Below are 24,765 nucleotides of genomic sequence, written 5' to 3'. Positions count from 1 at the left end.
TCATTTTTTATATTATGTTGTCAATAACCGTTTTTCACCTGACTTTCTGAACATATTGGATTTACATTAAAACGCAATGTTTATTTAAAATCTAAATAAAAGAAAAGAAAAAGCATCGTAGACACTGTGGATTTACCGTAGCAAAGAACAAAGTCGGAATTAAGTCGCAGAGACAAACTATTTTTAAAAAACTGGATTATACTGTTGTATTTATTCTGTGTAAACTCTTGAAAATTACACAGAGTGCTCAATTATTTCAATTACTTCTTACTAAATTTAACAATATTTTTGTATTTCTTATTCAAAATGACAAACAAAAAAGATTATTCCATTTTTATATCAAAACTGTATACAAAAAAGTTATTGTAACTTGTTAATAATTTTATGTCTAAACCATTATGTGCATATTTTGTGAATTTGTTGAGAATTTAATTTCAATAACAAAATATGAAAAAATTTTTGTTCAACTTCATATAGAGAATTGCTTCTTCAGAAAATCCAAACAAAGCACAATATATAAAGATTTCGATGAAGTTCGATCTATAGAATCTATAGGTGATCTATACGTAAAACTGTACTTTTAAAAATCCAAAGTTAATAAATTAAAACTATATGAAGAAAAGTAAAAATTAATTCTAGATAAAGAGAAATTTAAGGGCAAATATTCTGAAAAAAATTTCAAAGGTACCCTAAATTTGGTTTTAAAAGTACCTATTTAGCAATCCTACAGATTACTGTTAACCATCTCAATTTTCTTCAATTTAGAACCAATCGTTAATATTTAGCTTGAAATAGAGGAACAAGTTTAAAAAACCATTCATTTCAAATTCCAAAAAAAGACAAGAAAAAGAAAAAAAATATGAAATATGCACAAAATAAAAACAATGCATTTCATTAAATCTAATGCTAACTTTAATTTCCTTCCCTTTTCAATTACGCGGAATCGGAAAAAGATTTTATGAACAAATACTCAAAAGATGCTTCGATTCTCAAAGTTCTTCGAGAGAAAGAACGCGAACTTTAAACTCGAACAGAACTTTGAAATCGAAATCTTTTATGCTCATGGAAGCTTGCATACGAATTAGACAAAAGTAGATTTAATTCCAAAAATTCTAATTTCATATGCATATTTTTCTGAAAAAAATAGCAGACGATAATTTCTAGCAGATGGAAGTCCAGGTCACGAATTACAAAGCAACCGACCGTAAAATGAGTTGAGGTGTAGTCGAGCTGGTGGATTGAGTTTCGCTGTCATCCTGAGTTATAGGCAGCTATTTTCTAATCAATGGAGGCATATTTTTAGGCCGCTCGTTCAAAAAGAAAAAAATAATAAAACTATATCGATTTCCGACGTCTTAGGCACGCTTCACTTATTGAAGCACTCCAAAAAGAACTGGGTATTAAACTTCTTCCAAGAAAACTAGTTTCCATGACATCATGCTCTCTATATATGCTCGACCTTTATAAATCGAGTTTTATCTTAAAAGTGGAAGAACTAGAGTTTGTTTATTTTCTTTTTTTCGTTTAGGGAAAGATATGCCTTTCAAAGCGATTTGCTTTTTACTGCGGCAAGCGCGGTTGTGTGTCCAGTAAATGAAAAATTTACTTGAGTGCGGGTTTTCCTAAGTAAGCATGACCAAAGTTCATTTTTATCTGGCTCGGAAGGTTCCTTATTATCAGTTAGGAATTTAATGTAATCCTTTCAAAATATAATCGTAGTTAGTGGCATTGATCTTGGAGTGTCTCTCGGAACGAAAGAATCTCTGTAGTTCAGGCAGTCTGCAGAGAAAATTGAATTTTTTTTTTCGATAATTGTTGTTAGAATAAAAAGTAGATAAAAAAAACTAATAATGTTTAGAGTTTATTTGCATTTGAATTAAATCAAGAAATCAAATAACAAACATTCAGAGGCGATATTCATTAACTGGATTTCTTATAAACCAACAAAAAATATAGAGAGAATATAAAAAACGTGAAATGTTTTGAATTTGAGTATAAATGTGTGTTTATATTTGCTTGCGTACATGCTTTCTGTGTGTTTGTGTGTGTGTGTGTATGTGTGTGTGTGTGTGTGTGTGTGTGTGTGTGTGTGTGTGTGTGTGTGTGTGTGTGTGTGTGTGTGTGTGTGTGTCCGTCCGTCCGTCCAAATGTAACTAAATTATTCTATATATTACTTGCAATATACGAAACACCAGCTTTTAAATCAAAGTATAAAATATACGAATTATTTGACTTAGAATGAAGAATTTTAAGTCAAAAATATGAGGTTGTAGCACCTCTTTTTCCCCTTAAGCAGAGAGCGCCCCTTGTGACGTTTTACAGAAGACAAGCAATTGAACGGCAAACCTGCATCCTGAGGTCGACTTTTTCCCTATGTGCAGCCCTTGAGCTAACGCTGAATGCTTTCGACTGGAAACCGTGAAATCCCTCCACCATACTGTTTTCTTTAACCTAATTTTCTATGTGTGTTTCTAAATTTTGTAGTATAGCTGTGTTTAAATTAAAAATAGTGTATTTAAAACCGGACAGTTCCTTCGAAAACCACAACACACCCACTATAAGGTTTATTTGAGTCAGAATACTTAAACACTTTAGGTCGAAGCTTGAAATATGAGAATTATCTGACTTAGAATGCCAAGACATTTTAAGTCGAAAATTATTTGACACAGAATTGCAAAGCATTATAAGTTGAAAATAAGGATATTATTTGAATCAAAATGCCAAAGCATTTTTAAAATATTGATAAGATAATATGAGTCAGATGATTGAGAATTATCTGACTTGGAATTTCCAGACATTTTAACTCGAAGTATGGCAATACAAGAATTATTTTATTTAGAATGCCTAAGTATTTTAAGTTGAAGTAGAAATATGAGAATTATTTGACTTAAAATGCTTAAGCATTTTAAGCCAGAGTATGAACTGTACAAACTACTTGAATATATTATGGACTTTCCCTGGGCAGTAAATGTAATGCTTAGTCACATTATGGAAAAGCAAAAGCTATTTAGGCAAAGTTGGAACTGAAGGTAATAATAAGGCTTTTATTTAATAAACATGCTTTCTTCAGAAATACAAATATTGTTTAGAAAAAGCATTAAATGCGTAACATTAAAAACGTTTTATTCAAAACATTTAAAGAAAAATGAAAATTATATAAATAAAATTTATACTTTTATTTTTAAAGGAAAGAAAATACAAAATAACTAGTTGCATTAAGGAAAAATTTATTTTGATTGAACTTAATTTTATTTCTCATAAAAAGTCATTGTTAATCTATTTTATACTTTGAAAAACGCCTAGAAAATGCATAAATTATCAATCGTTTCATGCTTGGCCTAATATGGTCTAGATATTATACAGAATGCGAATTTCAAACTTTATCCATGACATAGATTTATATGTAATAATTTCAATTCAATCCCGTTTATAAAATTAATTTTCCTCCATAGTTAATTCAAATTTAAAAGACTAATTGATTTGGGGACTAATTGACACACAACTAATTACACAATCTTTTTTAATAAATCAAAACGTAAAGTTTGGAATAGCATTTTAAACACAAATTTCGATACATTTGGGCGAACAGGATTTTTTTTTTTTTTTTTTTTTTTTCATTTTTTTCTACGATCGTATCCTGAAACTTCACATTATTTTATGGCCAAATTATAAGTAAAGATTATGTCTTATTTATTTTATTATTCCATAAATGTAATGGTTATAATTTATTATTTACTTTTAATCAAAATATTTGAATTTTATTACTACATGTAAAATCATTATGAATTTTTATTCTATTATAACTTTGTTACACACTTCAACTGCTACAAAATTTTCTTTAACTAAATACATGACAGAAAACTTCCCATCATTTTGTAGTGGTTCCCATGTGTGTTTGCAATCCCGTGTTCTATTGTAATAAAGGACTTATTTTTATATGTTTGGTATATTCTGAAAGACTAAAAACTTTTTAAAATACTTTTTGAGGTGAAATTAACTCTGCATGGTTTTTCACTAGAAACATTAAAAAAATGAAAACGTATGTCAAAGACATTATTTTATTTTAATAAAACTATAATAAATAAAAAGTGGAAAATTAATAATTGGTTCAAGATCAGTTACCCAGGTTCAGGGAAATCAAAGAAAACAATTTAGGCTTAGCAAACAATGCTTTTTATTTCAGTGATTCGATTTTTTTTTCTATTCTTAAAAAGACGAATTACTCATTTTCCTGGAAAATTTTAATCACAAAATCTTTTATTCGTTTATCCTGAAAGCATTTAAAGCAAGACCAACTTTTAGCAAAAACAAAATCGTTTCATTCTTAGTCGAAGCAGACTTTTATAGCCGAATTCTTTGTCTAACTGATTGAGAGAAAAAATAAATAAAAACAACACAAAAAAATGTCTCATATACCGTATTCTTTCACAAAAGAAAATTTTCGGAAGTACCCAGACTGCCTAAAGCACAAACACAGATAATAAACATGTCAAATTGCGTCCGTTTTGATGCTGATGCCAGTAAATCGATAAACTATTAGCGAAAAACCTTGAAAAAGAAAAAAAAATGGCGAAACGTTTTAGAAATCAAAAGCACAGTTTTATTATTTATGAAAGAATTAAGGATTTATTCATGCAGTCGGCTTTTCTTTAACGCCAAACGATAAAAATAAATTTTGAAAGTATAATTAATACGCAGTTTTCACACTCTAATTATTAATATTTAGTGTTTTTCTAACGGATTATTAAGAATTTTCGTTGATATAAAGAAAAAGGTGCGTTTATTTTGCAAGTGACAATGGATGTATGATGTCAATTAAAATGTGAGTTATGTATTTTAATAAGTTTATAGATGAAGCATAAAAATGCATAATTTAAAATTTTTTCAAAAGAATTAAATTAGCGCAATTGTTTTTCTTGCGACTTTTCTTCATAATAATACAATATATAGCGGTTTTAGTTTTATAATAGAGAGTAAAGAAAACACGGTGTAAATTTTGGATGACATTTTTTCCGGCGATTGGAACCAAAATTTGATAGAAATCTCGATTGTTACTCACAGGAAAATATACCAAATTTCATCTGTCTAAGTTTCTGAGTTAGTGCGCTCACACAATCGAAGATATACAGAAAGACAGACGGTCAATCTTTTGACCGACAAAATAAAATCCAGTGAGTGTACTTAAACAAGTTCAATAACAGATGAAGACACTTGCACGAATACTCCCGTTGATGTGGTGTGGAAGTTTGGAAAAGGGTGCCAGCTCAGGTGTCGTCCGCATCATCTGATCGTGATTCAAAATTACGAGGTACGTCTCAAAACGGGACATTAATATAACTAAGCTAAGTTAAGCATCTACACGAATACGTAAGAAAAAAACACAGGTTAAAATATGCACAAACAGAGCGCTTTCAATAAACATCAGCACATAAGCAGCAAATTTCTGTTAAAAACACTCACTGGCATAATGTATTCACAAAGAACTTGTTGGTTAATGAATACTCCAAATAAAGACATCGTTTAGCTACTCGCTTGAGCTCCATTCATTAATACCTATCTTCTATACGCCTCTTTCTTTTTAGCTCCTGTGTCAGGAAATTGGATGTTCTAGAACAAACATTGGACCTCAAGTCCTAATGGGGTTATAGCAAGGATACTCGATTAATCGAAATTCTTCATTTTTGCCGCCAATTCCGTTGCCAAGGTTCAGGATCATCGATCCGCTATCCACTCAATGCCCATAAGAATGACTGTAAAACGCTCCTTCCTACAAGGACACTAACTACACAGAGAAGTAATAATACAAATTCATAAAGCCGATTCCAAGCTGAATTTATTCGTTCTGAATCCAAGCTTTGATATGAATTCACAATTCTAATGATGAGTCTATGTGAAACATTTTTTGGATTCATATAGAAAGAAAGATTCATATAGTAGAAGAGTAGAGGAACACACAAGCTTCCCATACACGGCTTTCGTTTAGAAAATGATTGCATTCTGAAAATTAGGTGAACAGACTACATACCATATCGCCTGGAAAATAATTTATAAGTGTGTTTTTTTTTGTTGTGTGTGTGTGTGTGTGTGTTGTTGTTTTTTTTTTAACTCAGGTAGATATGAAGCGGTGATTCATCATATCTAAGGCCAAATTTTTAGCAAGTACAATACATTCTTTTTGCATATTTCGCGTATGAGAAAGTAAGAAAGGTTTCAGTTTTCAAATTCTTGTTGGTTTTTACAATTCTTTTTGATTTAACGTTCCAAGAGAAGTCTTTGATTCAACGACCTCTCTGATGATGGAGAATGGCGGAATCGTTTGCTGGTCAAGGCAACTGTATAGCTTTTAAGTGAAGAATTTGACCTCTATTAAAAATTACGAGTTTAAAATTTAGAATTAGCAGTGTCTACTTAAGCACCTGTGTTGATCAAAGTCTGAAGAGCGGTTCAGCCCTATATCATGTATCAACATTTTGCAACCCCACCCCCTCCCTACCCCAATATCCTCAGGTTCAACAGCGGCTTCTTGCATTCTTACGAAGAAAAATGCGGTGCACTTTACAACTAGATCTATGGCCGGCGTCCTGGCATAGGGGTAGCGCGTCTTCCCCGTGATCTGGGCGTCCCGGGTTCGAGTCCCGGTTTGGGTATGGTTGTTCTTCTGTTGTTCTATCTGTGAGATGTGTGAATGAGCCCTCCTGTAAAAAGGGGTTGTGCAAGCGAATGAGTGATGCGTGAGTAGCAAAGTCGTACTCTTGGCCCTAGTTGGCGCTACTATAAAAAATAAGAGACGTCCCCCTCAGGCTTAAATCGCTGTCTTCGTAACAGCGGGCTTATCAGTGGCAAGTGCCATAAGAAACAAACAAACAAACAGATCTATGGAATTGTTGCTAAAAGAATAGTACTAGATACGTTTTGAAAAACTAACTTGAAGTAAACGTGGCACTCTGAAAAATAAATTAATGAATGTGGCGATTGTTTTTACCACAAATGATTTGAGGAGCAAATGAACTGAAAAAAAATTTCCTCCATGAAGTGGTGAAGGCGCAAAGGGAGTATAGACACCCCTCTTCTCAGTCTTAGAGATGCCATGAAGATAAGATATCTGAAGGATAAGATCACATGTTGGTGTTACTTATGACACTTGCCATAGACTAGCCCGCTGACGAAATCAGCTATTTAAGCCGAGTTTTGTGCAGTAGCTTCTGAGGCCAAAAGCCCCCCCCCCCGAGTGTGATGCTAACTTCATAACGTGGCTACGGACACTAGCGTTATGTTACGTGGCTACGGACACTAGCGTCGCGGGTTCAATCCTCGCTCAGGCAAACACCACATGAGCATCCGAGGGTAGAAGTCTGACTTCTAACATACTAAGATGATGCTTGCACAATCCCTTTTTACAGGGCGGTTCTTTTACCCGCCTCACAGATATAGAACACGGGGTAAAGAACAACCATGCCCGAACCAGGTCGCCCAGTTCACGGGGAAGACGCGCTACCCCTAGGCCAGGACACCGGCATGTCATTTGTTAAAGCCAATTATAATGACAAGGCAACAAAATAATAATTGGCACCAAATGCTATTTACATCTACTTAGCCATCAATGACGATTGAAGTTCAAATAATCTTATAATATCCAGAAGACCAACTGACTCTCGCTACGCCACTACGTAAATTACATGATTGAATCCATTTCGTTCATAAAAGACTCTAACCTTTTCAGTCTTAGGGACGCCATGAAGACAAAAGACCTTGTTGAAGCCAATCATAATGACAGGGCAAAAAAATAATAATTTGCACCTAATGCTGTTTTACATTTACTAAGCCATCAATGGCGATTGCGATTGAAATAATCATATTATACCTTGAAGACCACTGACTCTCGCTATGCCAATGTATAAATTACATGTTTGCATCCATTTCGTTCATAAAGAATTGAATTTTTCCAAACAATAAACAATCTAAGAATATCACGATCATTGTTAGAGTGGTTTCTTTTAAACACAAAATTGGCATTGTATTTTCATTAACATGCAAGCACCAAAACCTATGAAATTACTTTCCAGTCTTCTATGCAACTTTTCCAATCAGTTGTACCAAATGATCAGTTGTATCAGTTGATTCCGCAATCTCTAATGCTATTTATTCTGATTGATTGCTTGGCATGGTCAAACTTTTTTTCATTCTTTCCACTCAATCAGCGAGCGCTTCGATCTGAACTTTCAGCTAGGGAATTTCGGCACGAGCCCTGCGGAAAAAGCCGTCTGTTGCGAAAATTGGGGCATCTACCAAAATCACCACTGATCACCCTTTACTACTTCCAGAAGTAGGGTGGCCGGAGAACTTTTCTTGGGAAAAGGCACAGATTCTTCGACGAGTGAAGCTTTTCATCATCGTGAGAAGAGAGGGAGTGAATCGATCTGAATCCCGTCCCCACCCCCCACCCCACCTCGAAGGCGTCGTGTTGACAAGTTGAAGACTTCACCGCAGACTTAGTTCCAGCAAGTGGAGGATCCACCGCAAGCCTCGGATGGGATGAGGGGTCGGTCACAAAGTGAGCATGCTGGTTCTCATGAACATTCCTGGACAGAAGATTATTAAAATTCTTTACAATTTATCAAATGCAAAGTCTCCCTAACCCGTGATACATGTACCTGTCAGGGGATATAAAGTTCATTCAGAGCAGTTAGGGTTACGCAAAAGAGATAATATCAATGGCAGAAAACATGAAAGTTGCAGATTAAAATGAAAACAGAAAGTTTTACATAAATTCCGATAAATTGTATAAAACAAAGATTTAACATTTTAAGAGCAAAAACAATGATATAGATCACGAATTATAACAAAAACATTTCTCAAAAAATTTCTTAGAGTGCAATAAATACCTGTGTTACCCATATACCTGTTATATCTGTGCTATACCATATATTCACAATCTCAGATCTATCTAAGAAATTCTTATTTCAGGATTAATTGCCATGTCAATATCTGAAGAACCAAAGTTGACTCAAATAAGCTTTCCGCAATATATTCTGTCGAAAGAATTCTGCCTGATATCGTTTGAATTGATACAAAAAATAACTCAAATTGTGTACAGTCAAACCATAGGTAGAAAGAAAAATTATTATCATATAGAATTTGTCCAAATTTTATACTTTTAACCCAAGTGATTGTAATTACTGTATCGTCATAATACATTTTATGATAACATCTTAAATTATAAAGGAAACTTTCATTAGAATTCTCTTTAGGGTCCACAAGGCTTAATTCGTCCTTTTTTATAATCTTTAGAAGAAAAAAAATCCATAAAACAATGTTTCAATCATTCGTAAAGATGAAATATAATTCATTCGGAAACTATACACTTTGTTGAAAAGTAAATAATATGCTACCTTTTAAATAAGATAATACGTTGCTTTAATATGAAAATATTTTTTAACAAAGAATTCCAAAGAAAAAAATTATGCAATCTTAAAAACATCACATATCAGTGAATTATATTTCCAATCATGATGGGATAAAAGGATTCAAGCACTGAAATATATAAGAGAATGTAGTAAGTGGTATATATTTTAAAAATTAATCAATTTATATAATGACTGCTGTATAATAATTTTATCAGGAGCTTTATGCATATTTATTATAAGTACTATTAATTAAAGTGTATTTCATGAAATTAATTAATATATGCTGCATAAAAATGAAATAGATGATAAAAGTTATTGTAGACATTCACATGATTCAATCAAAATATATTGGGGTTAAAAGTTATCAATTTTTTAAAAAGTTTTTTGTAAGTAATCCCTTTTTTATTTTTTGATTTCGTTTTTCGTTTCTTTGTGTTCTGAAATACATAATTTTTTTAAAATTCGAATTTGAAGGCATTTAGTTAAATGACTATACAAAGTCACGTCTGAAATACTAACTGATATTTTGTGTTTTATGACCATTATTTTTCCCATTTACAGATTTATTAAGGATTCTTAACTTCTGAAATCCTACATATAATTTAAGTGATTTAATTTTTTGTAATTTGAAGCTAATTATTCAAAATTCCAAATATGATTGAAAATAGACATTGATAAAGTTGGTATTAATATTGTTTGTTTGTTTGTTTCTTATGGCACTTGCCACTGACAAGCCCGCTGTTAAGGACAGCGATTTAAGCCTGTGGGGGACGTCTCTTATTTTTTATAGCAGCGCCAACCAGGGCCAAGAGTACGACTTTGCCACTCACGCATCACTCATTCGCTTGCACAACCCCTTTTTACAGGAGGGCACATTCACACATCTCACAGATAGAACAACAACCATGCCCAAACCGTGACTCGAACCCGGGACGCCCAGATCACGGGGAAGACGCGCTACCTCTATGCCAGGACGCCGGCTGGTATTAATATAGTTACATCGATAAGTTAGATTGTATCCTTGAATATAGTATATATACTTAATTGATTCCCTATTTTCATGCATTATTACTCTGTATTATATTATATCCTTTGATAATAAATCACAGTCCCATTGGTACAAAATACCCGACAGTATTATTACTACATTGTCATGACACTGCAGGCATTCAAAATATCAAGTGTTATGAAAATATCGAGCATAATAAAAATATCGTGTGCTAATAAGGATTGGAATTTCAACTGGAGTAAATCTTAGTCCATTTCTACTAGAATTTCCAATAGAATCAATCGTCTGAGAAAGCACCTCATACCATCCCGGAGTTCTCGAATCAGTCCATAAACATGACAAAATCGATAGCAAGCGGGACTAGCCCACCTTTTATACTTTTAGCCGAAGTGGCTATAGAGAAATGCGGGCCTTGTGTCACCGGAGACTGATATTAGGAACCACACCCTCACTGTGGCGGATGAGGACAAAGGAGTAGAGCGATGCCACACCCTCTGGTCCTCATCAAATATTGAGGGGGACATACCTTTGAAATTTTGATGTCCTCTCCGATAAAGCGATGGTTCGTTTTTGCTTTTATTACTCAGAAATTGAAATAATAACAGTTCCTCTCGTTATCATTTCATCGTACATCTCAATCCAACGGTAAAAAAAAAACTCTCCACCAACAGAAAGTTTTATCGAAGGTAGGCGCGGAGTTTCCAAAAGTTCCGATCTTGTTTTAATGTATTCATACGCCGGAAAGGAGATAGACAAGGCCTTTGAATATAAAATTGATCTAATGCTTGAATCTTAAATGGATTATTTGAAAAAGTTGTGTTTCACCCATCAAATGGGGCTTTGCTAAAACCTATAATGTATATGGAGAGATATTATACTTTATTTTGTTAAATTGTGCCATTAAATTTATAGATGAAAATCAAAATTTATAGATGAATAGAAAGATCAGCAATATACAAATATTAAATTATTTAAAGTTAGCCTTTAAAAAAAGAAGAATGTTTGAATAAGGGGTTCTAGTGTGATCAAACTGCAAGATTTTGGAATTGCGGAAACTCTGATGACATATTAATTGGTAAGACCTTACTTTTTGCAAATGAAACAAATTATGAAGCATGCTACCATGATAAAAAATACTCGTTAAATTTCATCAAACATTTGCTTCTTTTGCCGGCAAGAAGAATATTAGAACAATTGGTCTAATCGTGATCAAATTCCAAAATTTTAGGAATGCAAAAACTCTGGTAAAATGTTAATTTTTAAGACTTTACTTGTTGCTAACGAAACAAATGATAGGCCGGTGTCCTGGCATAGGGGTAGCGCGTCTTTCCCCTGATCTGGGTGTCCTGAGTTCGAGTCCCGGTTTGGGCGTGGTTGTTCTATCTGTGAGATGTGTGAATGTGCTCACCTGTAAAAAGGGGTTGTGCAAGCGAATGAGTGATGCGTGAGTAGCTAAGTCGTACTCTTATCCCTAGTTGGCGCTACTATAAAAACAAGAGACGCTCCGGCTTAAAATCTCTGTCTTAGTAACAGTGGGTTTGTCCATGGCAAGTGCCATAAGAAACAACAACAACAAATGAGGGAACATGTAACCATCCTGCATGAATATATCCTGGGTTAAATTTCACCAAGCATTTGCATCTTTAACAGTTTTGCCAGCAAAGGGTACAAATCAGTAGAAAAAACTTCTTTGAACACAAAACAGTCAAATTTAGGATTATTTAAGAGACAATGGTCCAGAATGTCGGCATAGAACATCTATCTCAATGCAAGACAGAGTTTTAAGTAATATTCATAAAATACAGTAGTCGCCGCTTTTATTGATAGCGAATAAAACCATGAATCATTTTTACTTGCCAAACTAGCGAGGAACGGAACTCCTTCATTTAAATAGACTGCTCTTCCAGTTCTAATAATCAACAATTCGTTTGTATTGATAAATTTCGGTATTCGGGTGGTTCGTAGTGGAGGTGTTATAAAGATAAATCAAGATGATGACCCGGGTTCATTGAATAATCAACAAACCTTTCTAAAAAATCTTACAATGCCCATTTCAATGTTGACACAAGTTGAGAAATAATTTTAAAAATTACAGAAGAACAATTTGTAATCCACGTATGAATCGAAGAAATGACTGCGCATAATATAAGGAAGAAGAGCCAGAAGAGAAACCACCATCAACTTAGACACTGCAATTTTTTCGACCCTCAAGAAGATCAATCCATTACCGTCCTGGATCTTTTGCTGAATATTATTAATACGAACAGTTCATTCAGTGAATGCTTGTTAACTCAACAGTTTGGAAAACTTTTTAAGAAAAATTTTAAAAATAAATATATATGAATATTTTTTATTCCTGTATAACGTACCGAATTTTTCCTAATTAAAACACAGATGATGTTGTGAGGTCTTTTTTTTCAGCTGCCTTTGTATGTTTAGAACTGTATTATTTTTAAATTATTGCCTTATTTTAAAATTATTGTGGATATAGTGATCATTTGAATCTGGAGGTCTCTTTAGCTTCATCCCAAATTTCGCATATGTGTCTTTTAGAAAATAATGAATAATAATAGAAAATAATGAAATAGAGGACAAGTGAATTATTTGTCATTAAAAAGTTGCTGCCATGCTGTCTATAGATAGTGAGCTGCGATTTACTTGATAAAAACATATGTCAAAATAATTTACCAAGCAAATCGTTATGCTTGGTTAGTAAATACTCCATAAGAAATTTTATCGTTTTATTTTAATACTTTTAGGCGTATTACCTCACAAAGCCATTTTTATACAATTTTAAAATTCAGAAGATAAACTTTACAGCCTTTCTAACTTTGTTTCTGTACATTAATTCTCTAATTTTAATAAATTCTTAAATATATTTAATAGCAATATTTTTAATTCTTTCGGTAAATAGATTTTATATTTACGGGTGTCATGAGGATGCTAAGTAAATTTTTGAATGCATGTTTTCAATGTGTATAGTTAAGAGCAAATTTTAAAAAAAATGAATAAAATGAAATCTACTATCACAAATTTCAAGTTATCATGCGAAAGCATTATTATTTTTTAAGTTATTATTTGTCATAATTAATTTAAGTCATTAACCAAAAAACCGGTAAACCGGTTTGGAACAATCACGAAACTTCTCTATCAGTCTCTATCCCCCTTTCTTTCTCTCTCTCTCTCTCTCTCTCTCTCTCTCTCTCTATATATATATATATATATATATATATATATATATATATATATATATATATATATATATATATATATATATATGCGTAATCTGACAGTCTCATGATTGTTTCAAACCGGTTTAAACTGGTTAATGACTTAAATTAATTTAGTCAATTCGTAAGAATACAGACAATGTATAAATTGGAAATCAAGTTGTAACTTTAGTTCGCTATAAATCGCCAAATGTGACAACCTTCTGCAATATTTTCTTATAACCTTATTTTAATTAGTTGAAATTATCCCTGAACCAACAATTTTTATCGATTAAATAAACAATATTTTAACTTGTTTGGTTTATTTTTAAAAAACGTTGCGCGAACTAGGCAATAACACTGTGATTTCCAAGGGAAATACTACAACAGCAGACGATAGATAATTCAATAGCTATACAGTGAAAGCCGATTCCAAAATAAGACTACATTAACAGGCGATAGATAATGGAAAAACTATACTATGAAAGCCGACTCCAAAATAAAACTACATTAGCAGACGATAGATATTTCAAAAACTATTCTGTGAAAGTCGACTTCAAAATAAAAAAAAAGGGATAAATCGCCAATTTGTTGCCTATGCATTTTGAGGCTTCAACAATTTGTTGTCTTCAAATCGCCTCAAAAACCTCAAGCCAAAACAATAACATGTTCTCGCATGATAAAATAAAATCAAGATCGACTAATCAAATCTAAAACATTATGGCATTATGATACACCAAATTAGAGATTCGAATTTTGTTTAAAAACATTTCCAGACTTATAACCTTCCTAATGTTAATTCATAGAGTCTAGGTATTTCGCTTTCATACAAAAGATGCCGTGTAAAAATGTGCAATGTCCCGATACAAATGGCAACAAATTTAAAATCAAATAATAAACATTTTAAACTCATTTAAAAATTTGAAAGTATCATTTCCTGACGTATTACCACATATCTTTTAGTTATTTCGTTGGTAGAACGCTTGATAGTACATTTAATATTTTGGGAAGATAGTACACTTATCGTTGCCAGTACACTTATTATTTTGCGAAGAACTGGGATTTTAAGCTCAGAATATGCAAATAAATAATATAAAATGTTCGGTCCGTTCTCAAAAGGGATAATTTTCCATAGTTAAAAAAATTATTGGGAAAAATAATAAATTTCTTTTTATAAATATTTATTTAATTTAAATTTAAAAAATAAATTTAAATAGTAATTTTATTTTAATTGAAAGAAATGAATTAAAAAATTAAAAATATGCAATCGATACTAAAGTTAATTTTGATCTTGTTTATTTTTCTAAAATGTTTTTATAAATTATTCTTCTCAAACGAATGGAAGAAAAGACAAATGTTTAATGAATTCAATAAAAAAAAAATCTCAACTGAATTCGTTTTTACGGTTCGAATCATCGTTAGCTCTTCTCAGTTGCCATATTCGTAAAGCTAAAAATCAAATCTCAGTCAGACAATCTAAAGAATGGTAAGCATTACTTTTCCTGAAACGCTCTCCAAAACTGAAATGAAGAAAAAAGAAAAATCAAGAGATACAATTTCGAGAATAGATTTGACATCAGGATTACAAAATATCGTCACAGTATTCGCTTACGAAGCCCTTAAAATGAAGAGTGAATATTGTGGAACTGAATATAATATATCCACTCATGGAGATGAAGAATGAAAAAAAAAAAAAATGAGAAGTATCGCACGATTGAATATGATAAAAATATAAAAAAAGAAAATAACAAGAATAACTCGCGCCACTGAAAGAGATAACATTTCATTGGAGCGTCTTCACTTCTGGTATCTTTGAAAAGATGGCAAAACTGCACTTAGGAAAGAAACGCTTTTATGCTGCAACAAGGATAGAAAAAAGCAAATACAAGAAGAAAATAAAATAAATTCTGAATTACTTAATGTCGTTCTTCGATAACAATTGCAGTTGGGAAGATGGCAACTCGAGAAACGCCGTTGCCAGGACAACCATTATTCGAATGGAAAATATCGTTTGCAGATCACGCTGCGGAAATAGAAGAGGACGATTTTTCATGACTTTTTACAAAAGCTGAAATTCTCGAGTTTATTTTATTTTATTTTTTTACATTTATTATTATTTTTTTATTTCTTTCTTTTTACATATTTAAAGCAGCCATCTTTGAAATGGCTGGATAAAAATGAATAAACTAAATAAAGATGTAGTTCATTATGAAGAAAAGTAATAGAGCGCCCAAATATTCGCATGATTAATGATATACGAATGGAAATGAGGCAGTTTTATTCGATTTTTTTAACTTTATTTTTCTCCTGCAAAAAATTATTCCAAAACTCGAACATTTCCATAAAAGGCACAAAATGAATGGTTCAAAATCACCAAAAAGGGGTTCAAGCTATTTTAAATTCTCTTGCTTGTTGCATTGGAAATTTTCTATCAAAAAGGAAACAACACATTCTTAAATACGCCAGTCATTCATTATGTTTTGAGAAGAAAAAAGAATTTAAAATATACCAACTTTTTGATAAGAGATGGCGGGTTTTCAGTGATTTCACTTATCAAAAAAAGTTGTGTTGGCTTCATATTACTTTCTTTTTTTCTATTTTTATTTTCACTAAATATAGAACATTCCGGCGGTTATCTCTTTATGTCTGGGAGACGTAATGAAAAAGATATTGGATTTGTCGTATCGCTAGGATTTTCTAAAATACAGCTGGAGACAGAAAACTCTAATTTTTTTATCATGAATGTCTCGACGGTTTTGAACATAAAAAAAACTAATATTTAATTTAGTTTCTTTTGCATGTTATATAGCATAAACAAGCATTCATATCATTTGATGTTTTTTTTTCTTTGCTTAACTTCAGACGATTTAATGCAAATAATTATATTAATAGCTACATAAATTTCGAGAAAGAATTCAATTAAATGTTCTATAAAAAATTATTTCATAAACTTTACTATTTGCTGGTCAAGTTATATGCAGGATAATGAAATATTTCCTACGCCTGTTAAAAGAATTTGCAAAAATTCTGACATTTTCTGCTGATATATTATTCTTTATATATTCGGAAATCCTAATATTTTAAAGAAAATGTTTGGGTACTAGTTACTGGAACTTATCAGATAAAGGCCTGTACCAATACCTTATTTTTTCTTATTTAGATGGATAATTAACTCTTCTTTTGATTTAATAATGGTGTGCATATTTTTATAAAGATCAGTGGCTTGGTAGAGTCTTCTTTCTGAAGTATGCTTGCTTATCATTCTTTATTGACCCTCTACTTCTGTGCTGAACACACATTGGTTGCTGTGCTGAACATTGGTAGAGTGTTCGACACAGAAGTAGAGGGTCAATAAAGAATGATAAGCAAGCATACTTCAGAAAGAAGACATGGATTTCCATATTTGTTTTGCAAATAACAACGTAACATGGATTATTAAATATAATTATTTTTGAAAAAAATAAGAATAAAACATACAAAATATTTTGTAAAATTACAGATAATAACTGAAGAATTTCTATTCTTTATTTAAACTACATTTTCATATTTGTTAATTGATTCTTTCATTCTCTCCACCTTAGCTTCTTATTGAAAATAAAATTGAAAAAGAAATCTACGATAACAAATTTCAAGTTATCATGTGAGAACATTATTATTTTTAAGTCATTATTTGTCTTAATTAATTTAAGTCATTAACCTGTTTAAACCGGTTTGAAACAATCACGAGGCTTCTCTATCGTTCTCTATCCCTCTCTCTCTCTCTCTATCCCTCTCTCTCTCTCTCTCTCTCTCTCTGTGTGTGTGTGTGTGTGTGTGTGTGTGTGTGTGTGTGTGTGTGTGTGTGTGTGTGTGTGTGTGTGTGTGTGTGTGTGTGTGTGTGTGTGTGTGTGTGTGTGTGTGTGTGTGTGTGTGTGTGTGTGTGTGTGTGTGTGACCTTATTTTTGTTGAAGCAGAATGCAGGTTCGAAGACACTGATGAGAAAATTTACATTTCTAAATAAATTTTAATATCCATTCTGGGAAAGCAATTTATTTACAAGCAAGCGCGGACAAGGCACGTCCACAACAGCAGAAGTAAGAACAGGCACGAAACAAATATCATTAGTCTTATATAACATGGGATTTCCGGCCACGTGGCGATTGAATACACGTGTTGACCTTTGACAAAGGCAACGGAGGGATTATTTTAACTTGATACGTAGAACTGATTGCGCAGTAATTTTTACATAACTTCATACGTGGAATGGTATCAGGAAACAAGAGAATATTTTAGAATGACCCCGAATTAGGCAAAAAATTTAGGAAATTAATTTAGATTAAATTAAATACAAAATATCATTATATATATATATATATATATATATATATATATATATATATATATATATATATATATATATATATATATGATGTCATAGCTCTATATCAAATTTTTAAAAACGCATCTGCTGTCAAAGAAGCATACGTAATAATAAATCAATACTGGTAAAGGCAGGTCAACCTTTTAAAAACGCATCTGCTTTCAAAGAAGCATGCACAATAATAATGCAATAGTGATAAAAGCAGTGAAAAAAATATATACGATTAAAAGATGACGATGAAAATTGTTGTGAATGCTTTATTCATTGCCTACGCGATTTCGAGTTTTAAAACCCCCTATCCAAAATAACATCATGTTCTCACATGATAAAAAGATTATCAGGTTTTTACTATAAATTTTCCTTCAGTAAAAAGTTCTAACGGCGGAAGATTTTTGAATCGATGCCATTCTTAAAAGAAGTTAAAAGCCTCAAATATTTATTCATTGCAGTAAATATTTGTTTGGCATCAATGTCGAACATTAATATAAAATATATTTGGTCAATACAAAGTATATTGAGTTATGATTGTAATACTTTTGACCATAGTATCAAATGTATCAGGAGAAAATGTATCCCCATGAAGTGTAATACACGAATCAGCTCTCAAAAATTTAGCCATTTGCAAAGAATTATTTCAAATAAACTCAAATAGTATTTCTAGAAATTTGGTCAGGCGGCAAAAATTCTGCAATTCAGAAAAAAATGAGAAACTTTCTTCCTCAAGTAAACTTCTACAGTGTGTTGTGTTTATGTTTATTAAAAGGAATTCCCGTAAACTATTCGCTCCAAAATTCGAAACAAAAATCTATATTTTTGCTGTAAAGACGTACAGTAATTCATGGAGCTAAAACTTGCATTTTTATTTTCTCGTATATGTAGTATGCAGAAAATATAGTAATCGTCAAAAAATTCGAGATTTCCCGAATCTCCAGCTTTAGAACTTCCTGAATTCGAAAAACACATTTTTGGAAGATGTCTATTAGTCTGTGACAAAGAAAACTCAAAAACTATTTGGGCTAGATGGTTGAAATTTGGTATATGATCTTTTCACTGAATTTGCAGATTTCTATCAAATTTTGTGTAAAATCTGTTCTGAGGAGGTTCGTCTGTCCGGATATAAGATAACACTATTACTGTAAGACAAAGAGAGTAAGATAGATCCAATGAGATCTCCAATTTCAAATGAATTTACAGATTATATGTCTTTAGATCCATAACTATAATTCTAAATAAAATAAATTGTGCAATTCTTCTATATTGATAAATCCAACCATCTTCCATGGACAATCTTTCAATTAAATAATTTAAATAATTCATTTCATTTTTAAACAAATATCTTTACAATTTTTTAAACTAAACTTCGTGAACATTTTTTTTTTTTTTTTTTTTTTTTGCTTTGTGAATTTTTAAAATTTAATTTTAGAGATAAATTTTCGCTTTATATTTTAATAATTGATTTAAAAATTAATAACATTTTTTTATGTAAAAACAAAATTAAAATTTTGAATTTATTAATGAACCGACGATATGAATGTTAGAAATTGAAACAAAAATCCATTAAAAACATCTTCATCTCACATTTAACGTTTAAAAATATTTAAACTCGCATCGTTTTTGTAATATTTAAAAATCTGGATGGTTTCATTTAAAAAAAAAAAAAAAACAATAATTCTAAAGAGACATTTATTCTCTGTCCCCCTTCTCCCCTCGTTATTTCTGCTATTCAATTTCATTCCTAAAACTCATCGACTAATGCTGGTGGTGCCATCTTTTGAAGAAAGTTGAAACTTTTGTCATCAAATAAGTATTTCAAGCATTATGCATCGGAAAATTGCAAATTGACAATTGTAAAAAGGCCTTTTGTAATCCAATAATTAATTTAGATTGGCCCATTTTCAAATTAAATTTTTAGAAAATCATTACACAAAAAGATCCAACATCCGTGGAACTTAGAACCGTCGAATGCGGTTCATTGTTAATTTCTTCAATACTAAATGCTCGCTAAAAAAGTCATTAGAATTCTAATGAAATAGAAATTAATTGGAATTTTTACTTTTTTTCTTCAATAATTTCAAAAAATATAATGGTATAATTATTAATTTGACGCCACTTTAACTTTTCAATGACGTCATTTTTATTTCCTTGAATTTTTTTTAAAATTTTAATAAATATTTTAAAGTTAATTTTGAACATAATTTTTAACATTTCGTTCCGCTGCTATAACAAAATTCAAACTATTTTCATTTTTTCATGAAGCTCCTTATTCGCATGCTTTTGTTTGTAGTATTTAATGTTACGTTAAAATAAAAAAATATCTTTAATTATGAGTTCCAAACTATAACGTTCCCTTTCACTTTTATATACATGATTATGTTTTTGAAATGGCCGTTTTTCGGTAAATTTCCTGATGTGATTGTCGCTATGCAAAAAATGCAACAGTTGATGCATTCAAGCCAAGCGAAGACAGGCTATAGATTTAAATCTAAGACGTTAAAAAGTCAAAATTTCAGGATTTTTTTCATTTGTTTCGTATTTAATATTATTAAAAATCCCATCAATACTTCATGCAAATATTAAGAGACAGTTGATTTGTTCTTTGGGTAATAAATTAATTATGAATTACAGAATAATTCAATCACAAAAAAATCTATCAAAACAATAGTTTTTCTATTACGCCATATAAGCAAAACTAAGCAAGAAATTTTAAATAAGTTTTTTTTCACGGATGGAAGTTTTCACGGATAAGTTTTTTTCACGGATTCACCTGAGCTAATTCAAATTTAAATAGGTAAAGAACATTCCGTAATAAAAATGTGATTCATTACTAGTTTTTAAATAAATGCCATTCTAAAGCAAAAAATGAAAAAGTTTTATATTCGGAGAAAAGGAAACCTCGAATACAAATTGAAAAATTTGCGTGATTAACTTATATTATTTCGGAAGATTCTAGTTGAAATTTGACACGTGTTCATTTGGCGACAAAATGAACGGCGAGATGGAAAGAAATACCAGAAGCAGCATACTTTTTTTCATTACTTTTATTAAATGTTTATTTAAATGTAAGGGGAAAGAGAAACATATATAAACGTTAAGAATTAGAATATCAAGAACATGTTCACTAACTTAAGGGCAATAACTTTCGATTATTCATAACTGCGATTTCAAAATGAATTAAAATAAATATACAAAACTGGAGAAAAATTAAAATGAAATCTATGATCGCAAATTTCAAGTTATCACGTGAGAACATTGTTATTTTTAAGTCAATATTCGTCTTAATTAATTTAAATCATTAACCAGTTTAAACCGGTTCGAAACAATCACGAGACTTCTCTATCGGTCTCTATCCCTCCCTCTCTCTCTATATATATATAATGATAATTTTTTTAAACTTTCATTTTCAATTTTTCTAGCTGGTAAACAAAGTTTTGGGGCTCGACCGATTTTGAGATGAAATAACAGCTATGATGTCATAGTTCTACGTCAACCTTTTAAAGACGCATCTGCTGTCAAAGAAGCATACGTAATAACAATACAATACTGGTAAAAGCAGGTAAAAAAATATATGCGATTAAAAGATGATGATGAAAATTGCCATTCATGCTTTATTCATTGCCTACTCGATTTCGGGCTTCAAAACCCCTTAACCAAAACAACATCATGTTCTCACATGATAAACAATTATAAATTCCTTAACAATTTAATTAATACTCAATTACAGAATCAGTAATTTTTTAATCATAACATTATATTAAATTATAAAAAATATTTGAAAGCCAATGGTAACTAACTGAGAATGTTACAAAATAATGCTTCAAAATTTAAATAGCACTTCATTTTAATTTGAATAATTTCTATTGCATTAACTTGAGAATTTTTTTATCATACTTAAAAAATATAATTTACATGAATTTGTAAGAAATTATTATTATGGAAGCAAAAGAAAAAAATTTTAATTGATAATGTCAAAACGTTTCGAGGGTTGGGGGACCCTTAAAATTGCAAGGAATCCAAGACTATTGTTTATATTATCTATTTAATTCTTTGCACTTAGATGTCACCTCTTAACCAACATTCAAAACGATGCATCGTTCTGACATTTTATTTTTTATTTGTTAAAAATACCTGCAGAAGAGTAAGAAAATGATTTTAATTTTTCAAAGAAATTCAACTTAAGCAATTATATATATTTATTTTTCGAAGCAATAAGCAAATCTATAATAGTATTTGAGAAAAACATCAAAGTCATGCTTGGATTTTTATTAGAAAGTTTGAAATGAACAAAGTTTTATAAAATTTCGCGAGGTTTCAGTTTGGCCAAAAGACTTTTGCCATGTATTCTCCTGACAATTCATATTCCAATGACTCACTGATTTTTACATAATACGAAATATCTCTACAATATTATATTAATTTCAAAAATCACATATTTTAAAGACAAAGAAAAGGTACAATGACTGTTGATTTGAACTATTCAACAGCGGTTGCTTCAAACAAAGCGAATGTGTTATCTGCAGCATGGTTCAAGTAGAAGTTATCAGAAAATAAACAAAACGGCGGAAATTCCGTTTTACAGATAAGAAATCTGCCGCCAAATGAATAAAATATTGAAATAACTTACCTTGTACAGCTTGTAGTAAATTCACGAGCAGAATTAATCCAGGTATAAAGTGAAACATTCTAACGATCCACAAAAACAAACATTTCTTTATGAATATATGACTTAAAACTTGATAATTTTCGAGATTAAGACGACAAAGAGATTTGGGCTGTCAGTTGGGGTTGCCAGAATAAGATGAAATTACGTAAGAAGCTTCATGTTCTTTTTTTCGAAAATTGTGATTTTTAGAGATGCATTGATATCTTCAAATATAAAAAAATTCTCGATGATTCTTTAGATAGTAAAAAAAATTGTGTCAATGCAATGATATGAATTTTAATTCAATGCATAAATCGATTCAGCCCAGATGGTATTATAACTACTAAACAATTAATAATGCTTTTTTTTAATTTAATTAATTTTGGTAGTAGTTTATATTTTAGGTTTGCAGTTACGATAAAAATGAAGATGTGTGTCTGTCTGTGGTGCTGTACAGGGAAAAATATTAAACTGGGATCGACAAAATTTGACATAATTATATTTTGAAGTATTAGAATGTGTAATTCTGACAACTCTCTTTAAATTTTAAACTAATTTCTCAAAATTTGGACGTTTTTTGAAAATAACTTCCAAAAATATTATATGAAACTAATTTTTACACATCTTAAAATTCGAAAATTAACTTTCAACTGATACCAATTTACTTGGTATTATTTTGTTTTATAATTTTTTTCAAGTTCTTTGTGAAATGTTAGTTTATTTATTTTTTTTCCTTATTCTTTGTAATTAATGTCGTAATGAATTTGTATTATTTTCTAGTCGCTTTAGACGATCAATTGGTTCATTAGAGTTAATGACTGTTAAAAATCACAATTAAATGTTTTTTGTAACTTGGTTTTATAAGCTCCTTCATAATTTTTTTTTTATTTTAAATTTTAATATGTGTAATTATTTTAGAAATCTTATACCGTTTTGCTCAGTATGTTACCCATTTTCCAAATTTCCTCTCTATATTTACACATCTAATTATATCTCAAGAAAAACCAGGAATGAAAACTGAGACTGCACAGTAGAGTACATAGTTGTAAAATGATTGGAAATATAATTTAATCCATAATTACAATCAGAGTAAGAAAATTACGTTCCATATTTTATTAATTTAAGTGATTCCGTTTTTGAGTTTTCGCGTTCACATATATGAGAAAGTGCAGGCAGACAGACAGTCAGTCCTGTAATTATTTAGTTTCAAATTTCATACGTATTTACACTTTCACATTCCCTTGCGTTCGGACAAACAGACAGAAAGATTTCTTATCAATGGATTTCGTACAAAATTTGACATTTATCAAAATATTTGAGTTTAAGACCATACGCCAACTTTCATCTATCTAACTTAACATGTTAATTATATATATATATATATATATATATATATATATATATATTATTTCTAATGCCCTTTAATGTAAATATATAGTAATAATAAAAGTTTCGTTTTCCTTGCAATAGGATATTCTCTATTCATAAATTTTACGGACATTCAAATCAAAATTAATCAATAAAATCGGACTGAAATAAATAGTTGCCCACTAAAAGAAAAGATTGCAATTCCAAATAAAGAGTTAAAAAATTGCTAAAAATAATCTAGTAGAAATAATTTCCAACCGTTTTATGAAGCTAGAATGTAATGAATCAGAGTAATAAAAATGATAAATACAGAATTCAGCTCATTGATCTTTACAACAATCTATACAAAAAAGTAAGTAAAATATGAGTTCTACGGTAAGTAATATTTATTCATATTTAGCTTTATTCGCACACATGACAAAAAAAAAAAAAAATTGTCTGATTTGTCAGTAAGCCAAAATAAAATTTGGGATTTTGCATTCGGTGGGGATATTTTATGCCAAATTTTTGTTTCAATCGGTTGTGAAAGTTGCGTCTAAAACACAAATTCTATTCTCGGATGTATTAGTCGCATGCCAAGCATTAATTGCCAAAAAACTCCGCCACTGCACACGATATATTCAGCAAAAATGCTCAATTCACACCAAAAGTTAATATTTCATAACTGTTGTACGCCAATGTCATGTAAGGCATTCTCTGGGATAGCATTTGCACTAGAGAGTATGTGAGAAAGTTTGGGGGGGACCTCTTCCACCAATTAGGTGGGGACGCGGTTA

The 24,765-nt window shown here is 30.8% G+C and overlaps 1 protein-coding gene across 1 annotated transcript in view; it reads right to left on the bottom strand.

Moving 5' to 3' along the window:
- LOC129987513 (uncharacterized) overlaps nt 1–22,685 on the bottom strand; it is a 293,053-nt gene extending 270,368 nt beyond the window's left edge. Inside the window, exon 1 of the mRNA XM_056095486.1 lies at nt 22,604–22,685. Coding sequence (XP_055951461.1) covers nt 22,604–22,661 — 58 coding nt within the window. The 5' untranslated portion in view covers nt 22,662–22,685. The remainder of the gene's footprint in view (nt 1–22,603) is intronic.
- Nucleotides 22,686–24,765: the final 2,080 nt, after the last annotated feature.

Source organism: Argiope bruennichi, chromosome 10 (assembly GCF_947563725.1).
Source record: "Argiope bruennichi chromosome 10, qqArgBrue1.1, whole genome shotgun sequence".
Taxonomy (NCBI): domain Eukaryota; kingdom Metazoa; phylum Arthropoda; class Arachnida; order Araneae; family Araneidae; genus Argiope; species Argiope bruennichi.
This window is presented reverse-complemented; position numbering and strand designations above follow the sequence as displayed.